Raw genomic sequence first — 20,671 nt, forward strand, 5'->3', positions numbered from 1 at the left:
GGGGGGGGACGAGACGAGCGAGGGATAGAAGTGGGAGGAAGGGGGAGTTTGCTCAGGCTCAGAGTTCCCTTGGTAAAATTCCCCCAATGCAGGAAGAACAAACCACACAATGTCATTGTGAATGCCCGGCGTATGAAAGGAAACAGAAATACTGTATACACAGACGGGAAGCACTCCCTTACACACATGCAAGGACACATTTAAGTGCACATAATACTCAGATACACCCATGGACATAAATGCACACATGTTCAAATGCATGTAATTGCACACAGACAGAGTCGTACAGATGCCAGTGACAGTGAGGCCAGCATTAAGCCCATTGAACTGACTAGTATGCTGCTGCAGTATTCAGCTCTGAGCGCTTTGGCCTTAGCGTGTCAAGTTTTCAATGGGAATTTTTGCACAAGGTTTTGGCTGTCAAAGCAGGTCCTGTTCTCTGTCAGTCTTTTTACTCTTCTACCTTTCAGCTCATCAGTGAGTGTCAGCCTGTGTCTGCACTCTGATGAGACTCCCTGAAGTTGAAACCATAATGAAAAGCTCCACTTTAAAGAGAATCAGTTGGCATGGATGGGATTTACTTTCCTATGCTTTTTCATTTTCTCTGCCAGATGAAACTGAACATGCCAGCTGCTGTTGCAGTGCTCTGCCAGAGTTAGACAACCGCTGCCTGTGCCTGTTTATCCGTACCAGGGCAGGGCCATGGCAACAGGTGTGTGTTGACATCATTAGCGTTAAGCAATAGGCGAGGCAGCGTGGATGCACACTTATCTAAAGGGGTGAAATTCTCGCTCACATCTGCTTCTGCGGTTCTCGAGCAGCGCACATGATCTGGGGGGGAGAGTTTGGGGGTGGCAATGATTGGGACAGTGATAAAACACCGGCCTTCATTTCCTTCCCAGCCTCCCAGGAGTTGTTGGACTGTGCACTTTCTGCCATATGTGCATGTGTTATTCAGCCATCTCCCTCTGTCTGCGCAGCTGGTCTGTGTCTATCTTTACCGCTATTTTTCAGTTTATTTCTGACTGTTACGAGCTATGCTTGCATCTTTGCGTGATTTATAGGCCGAGCAGCGATGATGTTACAATGCAGGTGGCATGAGTGTGACTGAGGTCACTGCTGAATGGGTTTACAGTGTGAGGAGCCTTTCTTTGCAGCTTGACATCAGTGTTAATAATATTACTTGTCCTGTAAATGTCTTGTAAGTAATTAGTTTGAGCTTTTTATTGTAAGTGTATAATTTGATATGAAATATTTAATAGAGTAACATAATGATGTGTTGAGAGAATGGGCCTGTTTTAAAAGAGATAATCCCTATGCTATGGTAGTTGTCTTATTGGTTTGACGTCAGCCAAGTTAGCATGTCTTACGTTACATCATCATGTCACTAGGCAGACCGAACACTACGGCCAATGAGTCATTTGGCCCGAGAAGCGCTGTACTGTACAGTATGTGTGCTAGCAACAAAATCAGAGTGGAGGAGAGTAAAATGTGTTCAACTGAGTAACAAAGCTCAAGTTTGTTTTCCTCAGGGTAATAACATTCAGTCAGCAGTGATGTCAACACAGTGCGTTCAACAATGTAAAATAGACAAGACTAGAATAAGACAGGGGTTGAACAGAGCCAACACCATAACTGGTGACAAAGGAACCACCACAGCGTGAGAAAATGAATATCTGAATGAATAGAGATCAATTCTGGAAGGAAAGCAAAGCATTGTACACAAAACCGGAATGTCATTTAGACCCATACAATAAACAGTTTATTCAAGAATGTAACATGTAAATCATACAGTGCAGCATACATACTAACTTGAAGCAAAAATCAGTAATTAGTGAAAACAAAGAAACACGTTTAGCATATTAATAGATTTCACTGACATTCAGCCATATTGATGAATCAAAGTATGCTACATTGCAACCATCTGGGGTATTTTTTTTAAGGTCTTTATGTGTTAGGAGAACAGGTTCTCTCAGCTTTGTGAGTTGGACTGAATACATATCCAGATGGGTTTTACTGATCCTCCTCTCATTCTCTTCGCTTCTCACTTTTTCTCATTCATCCAGCCTCTTTTATTTTAGGACAGATAAGTCTTCAAAGCAGCACCCTGAGCTTATCTGTCTCTTGTTTTTGATCCCCGACCCACGCTTTTTATGTTTCTGCTCTTATCTCAGCACTCTTGCATGCTGCCTCAAACACACACACACACACCTCCATTGCCTTGAATTGGAGATTTGTCAAAGTCAGTTCACACCCTGCAAGACAGATTGCAACACCTGAGAAGGGGGATCTGGTCAGTGCTGATGTGACATATACTGTAGTTCTTCACACAAAGAAATACAGGTTGGTGCTTTATCATGTAGAAACAAAACCACACAAATGAAGTCAGCTTTTGGACTTTTAAAAGATTTGTGGGGTCTTTGTTGTCAGGTTCCATGCTCTGCAGTGTTATGTATGTCCTTCCTGAATGTCCCAGTTTCATGAGATTTCTGCTTCTTGCTTTCTTCATTGCCACAGTTGGTTCCAATTACCAGAGAGGCATTCCCTTGTTGGATTATGCTGAGACATATTTGTGTATGGGGTCCAGCTTCACATGTAGGATCCAAGACATTTCATATGTCATGACAGACTGATGGACACAAACATATAGCTTCACTCAAAGCGTGGGTTGGTGGCAACACAGATAATCTGCTCATTTACCGGACGGCATGAAAATTCGATCACGATGTCAGTCTTGGAATCGACTCAAGTAGGGCAAGTATATTCCAAAGAAGCCATGAGAATAGCATTTTCTATGTTGCTGCAGGCAGGCAAATTATTTGTAAAGAATCTCTTCTTGAAATAGGTTTTTTCCAGCGAGTGAAGAATGTTAATTTTTGCAGGGCTTTGTGTGGATTGCATTGGCGTGCCAGTGGTACCCCAAATATGGTTGTCATTGCAAATGATCTGCAGTTTGCTTAAAACCTATTCAGTCTACAGCCTGATTGTTTTTGATGGGTTTGCAACAATAGTTCATTCTCCACAGTCTGTGAAGTAGAGGATTTGCAAGTTAGATTCTTTTCAACATTAAATCAGTGAGTCATTCATCTCTCTTTATTCAGTCATTTTCATTCCTGTAACAAGATATGTGTATGTGCATGTGATTCAATTAATAATTTCCAGTAAAGTAACAATATGAGAAAATACGTGTGTATACATTGTTTTTATTTATGTGTATGGATGTAAATAGTAGGCACAACATGAATACACATACAGGTGCAGTGAAAATCTGTTCCTGAAGATTATCACTACCCCTCTACACCATCACTTTTTTTCATTATTAGCTCCGATTACAGTGTAATTCTCACTGGTCCTGCTGTTACTATAAAAGTAGGCTTAAAAAAATATATTAAATATATTTTTAAAAAAGTCAGAGGCCATGTAGTGTCTAAATCTTCAGCAGAATCCGAGTTTTGAGTGTGTCACAGGTTACACATCATATTGAGATGAGAGGATTATAGCTATTATTGGTGAAAAGAGAACATTCCCTGATTATAGCCCGACTGTGTGTGTGGATACAAAGAGCTCTGATTACTGCTGGCACTGCCGCCCCACTTCCCAGGATACCAAGCATTGACTGGCACAGCAGGGGGACAGGAAAGGCTGTAGGCAGACACACGTACGTATCAACACACAGGCACACATGCCGGCATGCATCAAACACAGTGATTAGCACTTCGTAGGTTAATCTCATGCTTCACTCTCAGCCTCCATTTCCATTTTTTACTTACTTTATGTTTTTTTTTAATTGAACAGTTTCTTTTGAGTTTATCTGTATTGAATACACAGTCAGCTTTGTTCTGCAGAGCTAATATTTAAACATAATATGTGAGTGTTTATGGATGATTACCTTTTTGAAAGATGGTGTGTAGCACGTCACTCCATACTCAATAAAACACCAATAAAGTTTGATGATCTCTGTTAACACCAGGCGTCCACACACATATGCTTTTTCCTGTTTGTGTTGCCCATGGCAACGGCTTGGCGAGGACCAGTTGTGATGTCAGCAGTGATGTACGAGTGTTGGAGTGCGAGGGGATGACCTCAGCAGAGGGAAAGTCCCAGAGGACTCATATCAGCTGCAGCCAGCGCTCGCCTTCAGGACTTTCTCACACTCAGTATCAGTGCTAACAACTAAAGCTGTCCTGACCCCCCACAAACCCCCCACAAACCCCCCACCTTCTGATCCATCACAGACATCGCAAATCATGCAGCACACAGCATGACAAAGACCTCTTGACATGCACACATACATAGTCCCACACACCATACATTGTATGATAAAACAAAACGGAGGGCTGGGAATATTTAGAGGATATAGTCTGCAGATAGTCTATATAGTCTGCTGCTGTAATCTGCAGACAAGGGGTGACACAGTAATGGAAATGTGTGGTGAGATGTCAATGGGAATAGAATGAACAAAGTTATTCATTTTTATGCTGTTGTCAACATTCAAGAATGCAACTAAGCCGGAGATTTAGGACATTCAACAAACATTCTGACTTTACGTCTATGGAATGAAAAGGCAGACAACCGATGCATGATGCCTTTTGGTTTCCTGCATTTTCACATTTTTAAACTTGGTGGCAGTAATGTGGTGTGAATGGTACCAATGTGCCAATAAAAGAATTTGAAAGACAAAGAAACCCACCAGTCAATGTAAGCAATGCAGATTTTGAAAAATTAAAAGAATTGGTTTTGAAATATTTTAGTTGGGAATTCCTGATACATTCAGTGCATTTTGGTGAAAAACATTAAGTGTAAACAATGTTAGCAGCATTCATTTAGAGAGTGTACCTATCTAAACACTTGAAATGGTCAGTTTTTGTATGCTGTAATTTAAACAGGGTGTAGTTATAGTATTTCCTGTAAGTAAGGCCAGTGGTTGCGCTCATCAGCCTCGGTTTGAGGCTTTTGGGTTCTGGCGCATGTGTCCTGTGGCTTTTTTCAGCGTGCAACATAGGCAGCTATGTTCATGTTATGGTCTGTTGTTGGCATCAATGTATTTATGCTGATATTCAAACCAATTAGATCATGCTTATTGACACCCTATATATTCACAGTGCTGTGGTGACATTATCTGGCATGGCAGCCCTTCCTTTCCACCTTCAGAATGGTGGCCTCTGTCCAAGTTGGCTGAGTGCTGTCCAGCCCTCGCCTCTGATTCAAGCAACAGTCGATCCATAAATTAATGGTTGCCTCTTCCTAGGACAGCTGTGCTACCAGCCTTAGATGGAAAAATAATCATTGCGGCACCAACCACATCCATGGATACAGGAATGCGTGCACTGTATGTATGTTGTAGGCACAGGCGAGTGCATGTGTGTATAAGTTGTGAACTCTTATGAGGTGTTAAGGGATCAAGAGCCAGTAATGAATCACAGGGTGAATTATTTTTCTGCTCTGGACTCACCCCACATTAACGTCTCACTCAAAGGTGGGTGTTTAATGGCTGTTGTTAAAGGAAAGGTTGGTAAACACATAAAAGTGCTGAAGTGAAAACAGAGTGTGTTCTGAGAGTGGGAGAGAGAGAAAGAGGAGAGAGATTAATGTGCAGGATTCTGCATGGAAGGGTTTGATGTCCTTTTAATATAGTTCTTTAAACTCAAAATCATCATGAACATATCTTTCATTTGTCAGTTGTCATTCCAAAAGACAATTGCCTTTATCAAACCTTTTGTGCATTTTTGAAAAGAAAATCAGAAGGTTTTTCTGTGCTGCTCAGTGGTTAATTTATCTCTTTTGGCACCAAATCAAAAATGGATAACGTCTTTGTTTTTGGTGGTAAATGTTGTGTCATATCTAGTAATGTATTATTGCTGCTTTGCCCCAGGGGGAGCTGTTGCTCCAGCTGTGGACGGTAAATCCCCTGCCCTGTCCTGTCCTGTCCTGTCCTGTCCTGCCCCCTGGATCCATGAAACAACCTCAGTTTGTCCTCTCTACCTGTTTCTCAATCAGCATTCTCCTTCCTGTTCTTATATTTCAGTTTCATTATGTTATAGTTTAATCAATAAAACGAACAATTTCTAAACTTTTTTCCTCCTCTCTTTAAATCCCTGACAATGAGCGTAGTTTACTCACCTTTTTATTTTGCCACTACGTCACACCTAAAACCCAGACTACAGCTGTAAACATGTTTCCACCACATGTCCTGCTTTCTGATGCCAGTCGTTTGTGTACATAAACAGGCTGAATCAGAAGTCTGGTTGAGGTTATGACTGCGCTAACTAAACCATGGTAGTAGACGGTGTCTGAGCTGGGCTGACTCTATTCGGGCTATAGTTAAATTTCAGTGTGACTGACTCAGAGTGCAAAGTAAAGATGCGTTGTTGTGCCTCCAGTCTCCCAAGCTTTATTCCTGTATATCGTGAGCCTCAGTGTATGGTGAGTAAAGCCTTTGTCTACTTACAAATTTCATCCAGCATTAGTATTTATGTCAGGGATAGTATCAAAGTAAAACATATGAAAAGTGTGTACGTGTGTACCTGCAGGGTGGATGTCTGACGATCAGAGGTTTGAAAGAGCAGCCTGTTTATGTCTGTATGCTTAAATCATATTTCATTAAGGCATATGTACATCTTTATATCACCTGGTTGTAGTGTAGATTTGTTGTTATGCCAGTAAATGTGACTTGATGGATGGCTTTTGCTGATGTCTTTTGATTGATAATCAGTTCAAACAATGCCACATTGCCTGGAGACTTTCTTATTGTTCGTGAATATGGATTATATTAACTCAGATGTATTGAATGGACCTATATGTGTCGGTGTTTCGGTTGTTATGGTTACACCAGTCTTCGTCCTACATTTGCTCAGCTCCATATTTCTCAATTTCCCCACCCACCAGACTCTGGGACTAGAGCCAGAGAGGTAAGATGCCTTCCTCTAAAACACACACACACACACACAAGCATACATGCTTAGAAATACCCCTGCCCAGCTCTGAATTTGTTTTTTGAATTCTGCTTCAGATGAGATGTTATAGAGAACTTTCAATTATTATACTCAAATATCTGGTCTGTGCTTTACAGGCCATATGTGCTCATATTTCTTTATGCTCTGAGATCATCATGACCAGATCATCTTGCAGCTGTCCCTCAATATATTCCAGACTTTGACCAGGAGAGAAGGGAAGCAGTGTGCAAAGAAAGACGAGAAAGTAATTGAAGCTTGGGTGTCCTTGTGGGCTTAGCGGTCTATGGTACATCTCACGGGTTGTGGACAGTGGTGCGAGTGAATGACATATACAAGAGATCCATATATGCATTCATGTTGTTGTAAAAAGAAAATGCAGAAGAACGATGATCAGCAAAAGGGTAGGTAAATACTAAATTGGTCTGGGCTAAATGCCAGCTCTGCGCCACAGGGTATGGATATCTTTTTAGCCAGCATGGGCTCAGCACCAAGCCCTGCAGCAGTACACTTCTGTACCAACACAAGCCTCCTGTGAGTGCGTCCTCCAGGGACCACCAGCTCGTCTTCATCCCTCTGACCATCCCTTTCCCTGCCTCAAACTTTTTTCCTGTATTTTTGCCGTCTTTTGCAGCCTGTCTGACCCATACAACAAGGTTGTCCCCATACACTCGTCAAGCTTCTAGTACACATATAATACTTATATTATTATATAGTGTATATATATATATATAGTTTTAGAATAGATAATCAAAGTTATTTATCAGGCAAAAACACCAGATGGTTGCAACTTATCAATATCTGAATATATTGGGGGTTAGGGGGTTGTCAGATAAAGAAAACATTTTGAGGATCACCTTGGGCTCTGAGAAACTGTAAAGTTTCAATTTTTTCTGACATTGTATAAACTAATAGATTAATAACTGATCAAAATGATAATGGATCAAAATAATAGGATCCCTGTTTTTAGAACACCTATTGTTTCTTGTTATAGCAGCCATTGTTATTATTTTTAAAGATATTTGGGGGGCTTTTTCTGGCTTTATTTGATACAACAGATGAAGGTAGACAGGAAAGTGGTGTGAGAGGGAGGGGGGCAATATGTATCAAAGGGCCAATTGAATCGGGGCCGCTGCGGGAGCCTACATGGGGCGCATTCTCTACCAGGTGAGCTACCATGCGTCCCACAGCCCTCATTATTAACATAACTATTATAACTATTTAAACTCATTATATTATAGTGCATTCAAATGAAGACAACTGCAGTCTGTATTCAAACGTGGAATCTGTTGGAATGTGTCCTTTCCTCAGGCAAAGCCATCTGTATCCTAGACTCAATTTTACTCAACCTGCATTTAATCTCTGTGGGCCCATTAACCTTTATACTGCTTCTGGTCCCGCTGAGTTGTCTTGGCTCCAGAGAAGCTCCACTCTTCCAGAAGGGTGAAGGGGCATTGGAGCACTCATTACTGGTGCATAGACTGGCCTCTAACCTAGACTGGAAGGACAATCATTAAACACACACCGCTAATGACCGCTGACTGCTCCATTTGTTTTTTCTATCAGCCTGGATCTGGGGTTGTTTGTTGTTGTGCGTGTTCACATGTTGGTCTAGGTTACACACTGATAGGTTCTGTGGGGACACGGATAGCAGAGCGACAGAGGGATTGAGTTAGCGAGACTGAGTCAGAAAGGTGCTTTAATTGGTTCTGAGTGACCATCTGGACCAGAGATTTCAGACAGGACTCCCCACCAGCCTGTAATGAGGTCTCGTCAGGCTGGAGCAACCATCACAACGGCTGATGCCAAGCATCGGGGCATCGTCATACCCTCAAAGCCCTTTTACCACCTCAAAGGTTCTGAGTCAGCCAATTACAGATATGGCCTTAAATAGATATGGCTTAAATGTTTCTGATGGATTGATTAGGTTAAGAACAAGGATTGGGTGTTAAACCACAGTACTCTTGGTACCTGAAAAGTCCTTGCAGCTGCTTGTGTTTACAGATTATTTGATAAAAAATTATCAAATTATTATTTATTGAAAAAAAGGGGCTTTGAAGAAAGTATTGTATAGGTATCTCATCGACACTGGTATAGAAAATTTTGAAATGAAAGCCCTAGTTCCAACTTTATTTTGATAATTTGTTTAATTTTGCACAGGAGAATGACAGGGATCAGTTTGAAGTATTGCTTTATTGTTTTCAGGCTTAAAATCCAAAGGCTTAAAATCCAAAGACTTGAATGGATCCTTGTAGATTAAACAAAATAGGAAGATTTCACTCAAAGAAATAGCTCTTCTCCCTTCTCTTCATATGAGCATCAATTTTATTTGTGTGAGAGCACAGTCCACAAGTTTGACCAGGACCTCGTACGCCGCCATGTGAACCTGTTTAAGTAATTAGGAAAATATACATGTTTTGTTTTGTTTTGTATTTTTGCGGCTCGATGCTGCCACCGGGTTCATATTTTGCCAGTGTAAGCAGGATCCTCTGGGCTAAAATGGGGGGAAATTCCTGTGAAAGTGGAGGGCTACAGTGGTTGAGCTGAGCTTGCACTATGTTTGTGTTTTGTGTGGTTGAGTTTCGTGTAGACAGCCAGACAGACAGACAGAGACAGATTGAGAGTCTACTTCATACACACACACAGAGCTGCCAGTGAGTTTTTTTTGGGGGGGATGAGACACTGGCAGAGCGGTTGATTGGTTGTCCTGCCTGCCACTCATCATCATAACTTTCATGTGTTGCTCAAATATTTTTGGACGTGAACCTGATAATCAGGTTTGGATTAAGCAAGTAGTTGTGGAAGATGTTTTTAATCAACAGCAAACAAATTTTTTTACATCAAAATTAAATGTTAAACTTGAATTAGAACAAGGAGTTGGATAGTCAAACCTAAATGCCAACTAATTTCTTGTTGACAAAACGACAAACATACAAAGATATATAAGCTGAAAACAACTTGAAAGTAATACACATGGGTAGAACAGAGAGGAAGCCCAAGTAAAAATAAAAAATGATTGGGAAGAAAACGTGAAAGGGGCTGAATGTGCTGTGGTCAAGGTTAGACCGTGGACCAAACTGGCTAATGATGTCAGTAGGGAAGTCTTATATAATGTGCGCTGCCCAAGCCGCATACAGTACGCTGTCAGACCACAGTTAAATCCGGTGTACAGAACCAGTTATGCAACGCGAGTCAACAATTTAGTCTGAGGTACCTGAGGAACAGAGACACGTTAACACCACATTAAAAAAAACAAATTCCAAATGCTTACTTTTAAGCATCTGCTGACATTTGAGCTAACTCAGTGAACTTATTTGAGGTCACTGGTCAAAATGTAAATGAACAATGATAGTCCATTGTGAAAATGGGCTGTTTAGATTCTTCGTCTGCAGGATATCTGAAAATGGATTTCCATGCAGTTCAGTGGACAGATGGGCCCTGCACCAAGGTATTTGTTGCTATAACAATGAAATAAACAGACACAGATTGTATCATAAATGGTAAGGGGGTGTTTATAGTTTAAATAAAAGAAATGTGTCTTCATTTGGAGAGGTTGTGATTGTGAAACAGGCAGAAAATCCGGTCAATTTACTCTTTTTGTCTCTTGAAATTGAATTATAGTACGGGGAAACTATTTAACTCTGGTACTGGCCCAATACTCACCAACATCTCCAACAACATACTGGTGAAAGTCTTAATAGCACAGAGCATTGGGATTCGGCTGAATAATATGTTATTGTTGAAAATCCCTGTGCACTGAGGTTTTGATATTCATCCACTGCTGTGAGTCAGAAGAAGATTTTTTTTGCATGTCAGCATGTATTTTACATGGCCGTTTATTTGCCTCTAATGTGCAAATGGCCAAGTATGTGTGACAGATCATGTATCGCGGGTTGTATATGAGATATATGATGGCTGTGTGAATACTGACAGTAATTACAGAAGGCCGCACCACAGAGCAGCCTGGGGCTGGCCAAGGAACAAGTTATTATAACATCTAATACATAACCAAATGTCAGCCATGTCTGCAGCCTTTGCTGCTAGCAGTGTGATATAAATCTACAGGGAAAGTGAAGCTGTAAACGCTTGTGATGCATGGCTCACTGTGTGAAATTCTTTGTATGAAAAGATTAAGAATGTGGGCTTGAGGTATTTTCAGATTTGATTTGCAGTTTGCATACAGTTTCTCATCCTGTGTCAGTGGGTGCATGGCTGAATGTGTGCTGTATATCTGTGTCTGTTTAGGTATGTGTGCCAGGGATAATGCGGCATCTCCAGAACTGGAACTCCTCTCACACCGCACTCCACAAGAGCCTCTCTGTCTTCCTCTGCGTCTGTAGGAACTGAATGTTGTTTGTTTTCTAGTTTCCACTGGTCAAGGTGACCACCGTACAATTTTTTTTTTTTACATGTTTTTGACTTTGGCTGAGACAACAGGTGAGAGAGTACAAGTACAAAACAAAGCAGAGATAGACCCATAAAATCTTTATTGAGCCCCACTGGCTACTGTCTTGTTAGCACTGGAACTGTTGAGTAAATACAAAGCCACCATAGCTCTGCATGTTTGAGTGCATACACTTATATGTGTATGCATTCCTGCGTTCCTGTGTTTGTGTCCCATAAACCTGTATTGAGTACTATAAAACTGAGCTTGAAATGAAACTGCAGGAGATAATTATGTGTTCACAGCACACATGGTCATTAATAACACTGAGGCCGAGTTTATTTTTACTGTATCTAGCTCAGAGGCTAACATATGGCAGAGCGGCTGACTTGACGTAACAGGATGTGTGTGCAAAAGGGTTTAGGAGATTGTCCGGTGTCCTGTCCTGTATGCAAGGAGGGCCTGTGCTCTGTGGTTTGTTAGTTTATTTGACAACAGTAGGGGGCACCACTGCGTCCCATTTTAATACCCCATTCTCAGATAGAGGGACTTTGGAGAAAAAGCAGAGAGAGGAAGCAGCATTTTGAAAGGGGTTTAAAAAGTGAAAGACGAGATGGCAAAACATACCCATGGGAAAGCTACTGATAAGCAAGAGACCAATGACAAAACAGTGTTTCTGTGGCAAAAATCAAGTCTAAAACAGCTTGACAAGTCCTGCCTCATCAGGCTGAACTGATGCAATATCAGATTTAAGTTACATTAAATCTCATAAGGTACATTTTGTAATTATTCTTAGTCAAATCACATACAAGTGTCTTTGTTATCCATGCAAGTTATATGAAGAAAACTTTGAAAGTTTACCATTAATTTATATTCAAAGAAGACCCTCCTCACTTTGACTGGAGTGCAAGTGCTTTGACCTTGTAGACCTCAGGAAGAGTAATTGTTGCCGAGGGAACAACTAATTAGGATCCAAATAAACAACCAACTCAGGCCATGTTCAGATCAGTCAGGGATAACCAATTACGTATAGATGTGTTCTAATGAAGTAGCTGTCTACAGTACTTTTTATGCATTAGCAGCTTCTTTCTGGAGCATTTCTTAAGTCTATCATTTACTCAGTTATATTTGTTTTTTATGGTAGTAGTATTCTTCCTTACTCTTCAAATCACTTCCAGTACAGAGTAGAAAGGTTTTCATTTCTATAAAAGCACTGGGCAGAATATGGTCAAACAATAAAAAAAGGAATCTGACTTTACTTTATGGTTTTTGTTTTTTTTTGTTGCAGTTTTCCATCATAAAAATCTAGTTTCAACTCTCTCTTCTCAGAGTACTGAAGTCAATCAGTAAAATGTAGGAAATCTATCCAGAGGAACAGCTTTAGAACAGCAGATTTTTAAAGTACTTTCACATATTGTAAAGTAAAACTCCAGCAAAGTAACAGTTTGTGGTAACAACAGTAATGCTTGATTCTGGACCACTCACGTGCTCTTTGCTTATTGTGAAACCAATGTGCCACAGTACATCTGAGGCTCCAGTACACAGAGTGAGATGACTAGTTGAATGTATGACACACTGGACATGAGCTGTCAGCCTGGCACTGCCACCCTGACACCAACACAGCTGCCAGTCTCATGACCTCCATCCACAGTGAGACCAACACATCTCTACTGTCTGCACCTGTGGACTCGTGCACACAAACAAACATTTTATACCCTGCTCTTATTTTCAACAACAGCATTTTTAACAAAGATTGAGTTTACTCTTCTTCCATTTCTCAAACACTGGTGCACCCGGTTAAAGGACTCTGGTGTTTCACACAGTGTTGCTCATACCTTTGGAAGCTCGCTTACATCCAAAACAACATCTGTCCTTTCAGTCGCGCCTGATTAAAACACCCTGGAATCTCAGTTCACACACTCACACACACAATAGTGTAACACAATCATCCACCACATGGCCACGGAGGCGTACACTGCATGGAGGCGTACACTGCATGGAGAATCTGGGATTCCAGGGCTTAGCGGAAATATGCTTTGTTTTTATATCGGTGGTTTTTCTACACAAAGCAGATGAAAGGGACCTACAATTACCACTGCATTAATAAAAAGCATGGATAACTACTTGCAAATCCCACTCGGAAATGTTTGTGTTTGCAGGAGGCATTTAGCAATTTGCCAACAAATACAGAACTCTTAGAAAGAAATGTCAAATTCACTTAAATTCAACATGAAAAATGTGAGACTTGTGCAACTAAAAGAATTCCAATGAAAATTTTTTGTCTGACAGTGAAGTCAGCAGGTCATGTTGCTACGAACCTTGAGAACCCTCTGATCCATTTTCGTTTAACCTCACTGCATCTCAGTGACACTGATAAATATTGTTATTTTCTTACCGGCCCTGAATTCCTGCATCACATTGACACCCACACAGGATATTGTGTTGCTTTCTGTAGGTGCAGGTGTACAGATTCGGCACACTTTCCTTGTCTTTGCCTCCCATATCCACATTGCTTTTGCTGGCATACCGTACACTGTACGAGCTATTTGAGAGGTCTTGTCAGACGGTGTGTATTGTGCTACAGACAGCTGGCTATCATATGCACCTCATACTCCAGGCAGACCTTCATCTCTCCCAATCTTTCCATTCGCTGTTGTTCTCAGTATGCTTCCCTGTTGTCCGTGCACATCACTTTGTTTTTCCCTCTAGCCCTGAAGTCTTTCCTGTGTTGATATTTGAAGTTAACATGGCTCCAGCTTTCAAAAGACTCCAGTGTGTTATGGTTGACCACCCCATGAAAAGTAATACCAAGAGCACACAAACAACAAGCACCAGGCTTTCATTATTCCTCCCTGAAAGCATTGTTTTCCGGCAGAAAGACCAGTGTGTTGATTTAATTTAATGAGTTGCTTGGCTGGGGGAGGGGACCAAGGAAATAATAATTAGTTGTCATGCTAATTGGGCTTGTGTGATAACTCCTACACAAGGCTCAGCGGCGTGTGAAGCACGGTGGGGCTGGCCTGACCGCCTACTCATCACACACACATTGGAATACACGTAAACACACATATATGCACACAAACATAAATAAGAATAACCCTAGCTCACATGCAGATTGGTTCAAAGAAAATGCCAGGGGACTGTCAGGCCTCTGACCCATCGACTAAGCAGAATTAATGATGTGAAAATCTTGATCCCAATTATTCACTAAAGAGAAGGCATGCTGAGAACTATGAGAGAGGGGTTCGGGACATTTGATCCAATTAAGCTTTGGGTATAAACCTATAGAACAGGAAGCCGTATAGAAATATAGGTATGAAAAAGATGACGGTAATCAGTGTGGGATGCATGCGGTAAAACTTAAAAGTTTAAAATGTTATTGCACCATTATCTATTGGTGTGTAAACTGAATGTGTGTGTCAGTGTTGTGTGGTCGTGTATAGCATTCCTCAAGTGCGTTGGTGGTGCCCTTGATGTCTGTCATGTTGTTAATCACCCCTGCCAGCACGGTTCGCAACTCCACCAGGGGCTATTTTTAAGGCCCGGGGTCACTGACCTCCAGGAAGGGTCACTCTCACTATCAGGGGAGGTCCAGTCCTGCTTTGCTTTAATGGCATCTGCATTCTTTCTCCATCTTTATCTCCATTTTCTCAGTCTCAAGGTCCTTCTCAACTATCTCTTTCCTCCACTTCAAGCCTCTTCTTGGCTCCACTTTATAGTCCTAACAACTCACAGTTAGAATAAAATATTGGTGGACTTTGACCTCCTGTGTGGTAACCAACAGCAAACAACTTCTACGAATCACAAAAATCGACAGCATTTAAGCAACCACATTATTCTATGATTATTTTTTCCTCATATACTCTGCATCTTTTATATAACTTTTAGCAGTTTGATACTAATTATTATTATGTGACCAGCCATAGAGACAGTTTTCCTACTCACTAACTCCTCCCAAACCTTTATCTTCACTCTGCTCCGCCCCTGTATTCTCTCCTTTCTCTGCTCTAACCTTGGATCACCACCCTATGAGTGTGTTTAGACATGCTGCTCGGGTTTTGCAATAATCTTGCTGAGTCATTTACAGTAGAAAATTATACACTGTGATACACTGTAATCCAGAGCAAGTGCATTTATAGAAAATCTATTGCCTCGACAGAGGTTTATCTGACACATTATTTAGCCTGTGGGAGTGTTTTGACTGGTTAATGAAAGGACTCGTGGGAGATTAGTTGATTCTTTGTAGATGTAAAGTCCCTGCAATGCCTTCACATCTATTGTGAATAGATAGGTGCGCTTCACTAGAGGGTGAGATTTTGTCTGCTCCTACCAGGTCCTGTAAATGTAGCTATTGCCAATGTTGTTAACCCCCTTTTTTTTTTTTTTTTACTGCTGATTCAGTTTCAGTCCCAACTCAAATTGAGCTTTTACAGAAAGTATAAACAATAATCTGGGTATTTCTAATTGTGATATGAAACAGAGTTGTTGAAGGAATATGTTATAATGGTGTGTGGGACATCCAACACTCTTAGGCTTCTGACCCAACTCCAATTTGTGAAAATGGGCTTGTTTTTAACTTATTTATATTGAATCACACACATCATGAGCCCTAGCTAAAACAGCCTCAGCATGTTAAATGACTGATGTCTGATATAAATGCCGTCTACTCTAGAGGTTTTTCTGCTCTGTCCCAAACCTGATGACAGGGTAATTTCCCTCCCAAACCCCAAGGAACCCAGCAGGATCAGAACAGGAGACGAAGAATACACAATAAGACATGAAACTATTAATAATAGATAATAGATCGGAGAAAAGATGAAAGACGATAGATGAAAGACAGTGAACGTGTCAAAATAACTTTAATACTTGACATCCATCAGGATACAGTCCAGGTCCTGAGGCTTTTAAGATTATGTTCAAAGTAACGCATGCTAGCGATTTATATTCATGACATCATCCCTTTCACGACAGAACCCCCTATATATTGTGAGAACCATGAAATAAGTTTAGCTCTCACATCCTACTTTCAGGGTACATTTATGGACACTGGGAATTGGTTGCAGGCGTATCGCCTCCATGTTCATATGCTTCAAAATTCTGTCCTCATTTCTGACCAAATGTTCACATCTTTTTCAAAGAGGTGATCAAAGGAGGCCGTTTTCTAACATGTAATACACTTTTTAATTAACATATGGTTAAATAACTAGCAAGTGACTTTTGTTTCCTCTTGTCTGGCAACATGACACCTTGGTTAGTGGTTAGTGTGAAGAGAGAAGGGGAAAGCAGGCATCTACACACACACACACACACATCAGACACCAGCAGTGTTTGATGAGTGTGCACTGAATCAACAGGCTTCCTCCTCTCCTCATTAACAGTTTGACCCCTCTGTTTAAGTTGGTCTAGGTGGGGTCACACTGTCTTGTATTTGGGTAAGGGGGGAGGTTTGGCAGGAAGAGTGTGTGTGTGTGTTGGGGGGGGCACACAACATGGTCACTTTTCTTTAGAAACAGTGGAAGACTGATGGACAGCCCAATGATGTAATGGCAGTATGGACACACACTCACACTCACACTAGCAGTTCTACCACTTGCTGCTGCTGTCACCCTGAGGTTACAGATGTGAGGTCGGCAGTGCAGACCCCCGGGTTGTTGACTCGCTGGCCAACAAAGATTTTCTTGTGTGAGTGTGTGTTCTGTGTGTTTAGACTGTAAGCAGGATACTGTTGAGCTCTCATTCCTCACCTACACACACTTTGAACCATGATACTGTATATTATAAAGGGATAATCAGTGCCAACAGAGAGGAGGAACTTGGATAGTAAGTTTTGGATTTACTGATGGATGGGAAACCAAACTGCAACCACTTCGGTTCAGACTGAAATATCTTGTCAACAATTGAATGGGTTATCATGATTTACTGAATTACCATTCATGCTCCTCAGCGCAGCCCAATGACTTTAGTGATCACCTGACTTTACCTCCAGTGCTACCATGAGGGTTCTGTTTTTTTATTGAAATATCTCAACAACTTTTGGTACACACATGCATGTTTCCTAGAGGATGGATTATAAAAAACCTTTTCCTTTCAAGATGATAAATGTTTTCCCTGCTATAAATCAATATACACTGACCATGTTAGCATGCTGGTGTGAGCGCTTAGCTCAAAACACACAGAGCTGCTAGTATAGCTGTAGACTCTTTATAATACTTATTAAATACAATTGTAAACATATTGATTACAATTGACTGTGCAGCAAAATCGCAAATATATCAGTGAAACAGTAGTCCACAGTAGACCTCATCCATGTATCTCCTTGCACTACAAGGTAAACTTGTAGCATCTGATCACTTTTACATGGTTACAGAAAGGAATGCGGGGTTAATGTTTGTGTGTGTTCTTTTTCCTTCGCTCTTGTTTCTTTTAAATTCATGTTCCTATTGCAGCATATGTGTGTTGTAGACTGACTTTTTGTAAACAGCAGGTGAAGCAGCATTTAGATTGTCACCGCTTGAAACCACAGGGAAGGGAGCTGAGTGAGGAGCTGTGATTTAAAACGTTCAGTCATCCTCTCGCTCTGTCTCTGGTCCTCCAGGCGTCTGTCACGAGACCTGGCAGCTGTTGCCACTCTGCGAAAATGTGCTCCTGACGACGACAACAGGGAGAATCAGAGAAAGAGTCTCTGGACTTCTTCATTACAATAGAGTAGCCTGCTGGCGGAGCATAACAAACGGATGATCAGACGAGATAGTAGTGCAATTTCATGCTTGTACATAACATGTTTCTTTGTACCCTACTTGTATTCAAATGAGCTCTGCAGCACAGAGACCATTGCTGTTACATTGTATACCAACTGCTGTTTGTGATATGTGTGTGTGTGTGTGTGGCCACCCTCAGGCAAAAGTGAATCAAATGAAACATAGTTACCGTCAAAGTTTCATATTTTTTGTGTTATTGTCCAGCTTTTTGTCCAGATTTATGCCAGGCAAAGGCCACTGTATGCGTCACCCCCTTAAAAGCATTTTTCCCATGCGCTTTTTTGTTTTTCATACAATTGTGTGGAGAATGTGCTTTGTTCACAGTCCCCATTCAATGCTGGCTGGAGAGACGTATTGGTGGAAAGCCCTGTCAGCATGAGATAAAAAACTTTTCTGTGCTGTTAAAAAAATTCTCCTAAATGAACTCTAATGGCTTTCAGAGCATAGTGGTCTCAGTAAAACTTTAAAGTCACAATTTAAAATGTTCACAAAAGGGAGTAGGGACTTAAAAAATAGAATTTAGTAGGATTTGGTCACTTCAGAGTTGCCATTGAGCACATTCAGACATTTTGTTGGAATCAGAAGAATCATGTTCAGGGTAAAAGAAAAATAAAGGTCACATTTTATTACTGAAACAAATATGTCACCATATGAATAATTCCTTATGTGCAAAACGTGTTATCGGAATATTAATGAGTAGTCAGTGGTGTGAGTTAATTCCTGGCCATTATGTTTCTGTCAAGTCTTTTTTTTTTTTTTTTTGTTCCTGCTGTAATGTTTTGTTGGGAGGAGTGTGAGGGAGAAAGAGAGAGAGAGAGACGGCGGGTGAAGAGAGGGGGAGGCGCAGTGTTTGGAGGATTTGCTCTGTGCTCCGGGCGTTCTCTCACTCGAATTTTTTAATGGAAATAAGCTTATGTGTGCTCGCTCTACTAGTTTAGACACTTTTCCTGCCACCCATCGAGGGATTCTAATAACTCCTCGAAAAACTTTTCGCCGACTTGGACGACTTCTCCCCCCGGTGCGGTGTTTGGTTTATGCCCAGGCAGGGGTCCGTACAGCGCGGACTGTGGAGCAGGGAACACCCCGCTTAAAAAAAAAAGTTTTCAGACGAGTGACCTGTTGCGGGTCCACACAACTCAACTGTTTTCCATTATTTGTATTCGACGCACGAGTTGTCGTGGGAGTTTTCGTAAACATGTCAGGGCGCAATTTACGCACTGAATTCCGGATCGTGCCAAGCAATGTTGGAGCATTTCACCGGTGCGTCAAGGGCAACTTTCTCTAGAAGCAGCCTTGGCACCGACATCTCGTTTATTGCTGGTGATCAGGCCCTTGCCCCGTGGGGTTTGGTTTCAAGCTTTGCACCAGATTCGTCTGATTGAACACAAAATATTCCCACATCATGGAAGGTGATCAGGGGACCGGCGCGGCTTCCGAAGAGCCCCAGGCAGACAGCGCCGCTGCGTCCGACAGTTTTTCCCAACTGTGGACGGACGTTATGGGGATGCTGGTAAGTTATTTTGGGGGGAGGGGGAGCCACGACCATAGACTGACATCATAGACTCACAACTAACTGAGAGTTTTCACCCCCATCCTTAAAGTTGACACTTATCGCCGAGTGAGCGATCTTGTAGACGACCAGTCGGTGCGTGCAAATCACGCATCAAAACAACTCTTCGCGGAGCGGCTTTATAGGCCCGAGTTTAAAAAGCACCAGCACTCTACATGTGGCCTGGGATTCAGGTGCTTTAGTTGTAGTTGGCTGCTAGTGACTAGTGATTCATATTGTTGAATCGGTCGGATCTCAATGCAAACAGGAGTCGAATGAGAATATGGTATGTTACACATTGAGAGATTACCCATTTGTACTGTGTCTGTGTGTGTGTGTGTGTGTGTGTGTGTGTGTGTTTTGTGCGCAGCCATGTTCTCTTTGGCTGGTATGCATTTAGTATACTTTTAATGCTACATTGATTCCATTGGAGGACCTTAGTTAAACTTCATCCAGAGGCTCTAATTTTAGTTTAAAAAATGATTTAGTTGCAGAGGCCTCAGTCTGAGAAGATGTGCTGTGTCTGTAGTGTAGACTGCTTGATAACAGCCAAACCAAAAACTATAAATACTGATTAGAGCTTTGGACTTCCTGAGGTTCCTCTAGGTCTGCTGGAAATGGAAACATTTGGCTAATTTGCATGTTAATATAATATAAAGTTAAGTTTGATTTCCCATAGTGCTTCAGCTCCTCTTGATCATATAAGATCTTGAGTGCCCTGTTGTTTTTTGTAACTGGTGTTGCTGCAGTCCAGAGGTAGATTCACTGTACTTCACATGCTTGTGCCTGCCTCACATGCTTGTGACTTTGGAGATCTTGTATATTGTTACGACACACATTTCTGCTACACTGCTCTTTTGTTTTGGCTGCCAAAGCAGTCTTGAGTTTACAGGCCATGCATCTGATTGATCTGCTGACCAAATGTGTTGCAGTTATTTCCAGTCTGCTGAAAGACAGAGGTGTTAATTTGGTTTGGTCTGGCGCTGAAGATGTGAATGATGTGTAAATGCAGGAGTGTGTGTGTGTGTGT

General features: G+C 41.5%; 1 protein-coding gene across 5 annotated transcripts in view; it reads left to right on the top strand.

Annotated features, from left to right (window-relative positions):
• sash1a (SAM and SH3 domain containing 1a) overlaps positions 1-20,671 on the top strand; it is a 156,023-nt gene that overhangs the window by 88,331 nt on the left and 47,021 nt on the right. Inside the window, exon 1 of one of the 5 annotated variants that reach the window (XM_035678357.1) lies at positions 18,920-19,602. The exons of the other annotated variants lie outside the window; for them this stretch is intronic. Coding sequence (XP_035534250.1) covers positions 19,495-19,602 — 108 coding nt within the window. The 5' untranslated portion in view covers positions 18,920-19,494. Of the gene's footprint in view, positions 1-18,919; positions 19,603-20,671 lie in introns of those variants that run through there. 5 annotated transcript variants of the gene reach the window in all.

This window comes from Morone saxatilis, unplaced genomic scaffold, assembly GCF_004916995.1.
Source record: "Morone saxatilis isolate NCDOM2014 unplaced genomic scaffold, NCSU_SB_2.0 Contig7, whole genome shotgun sequence".
NCBI classification, from domain to species: Eukaryota; Metazoa; Chordata; class Actinopteri; family Moronidae; genus Morone; species Morone saxatilis.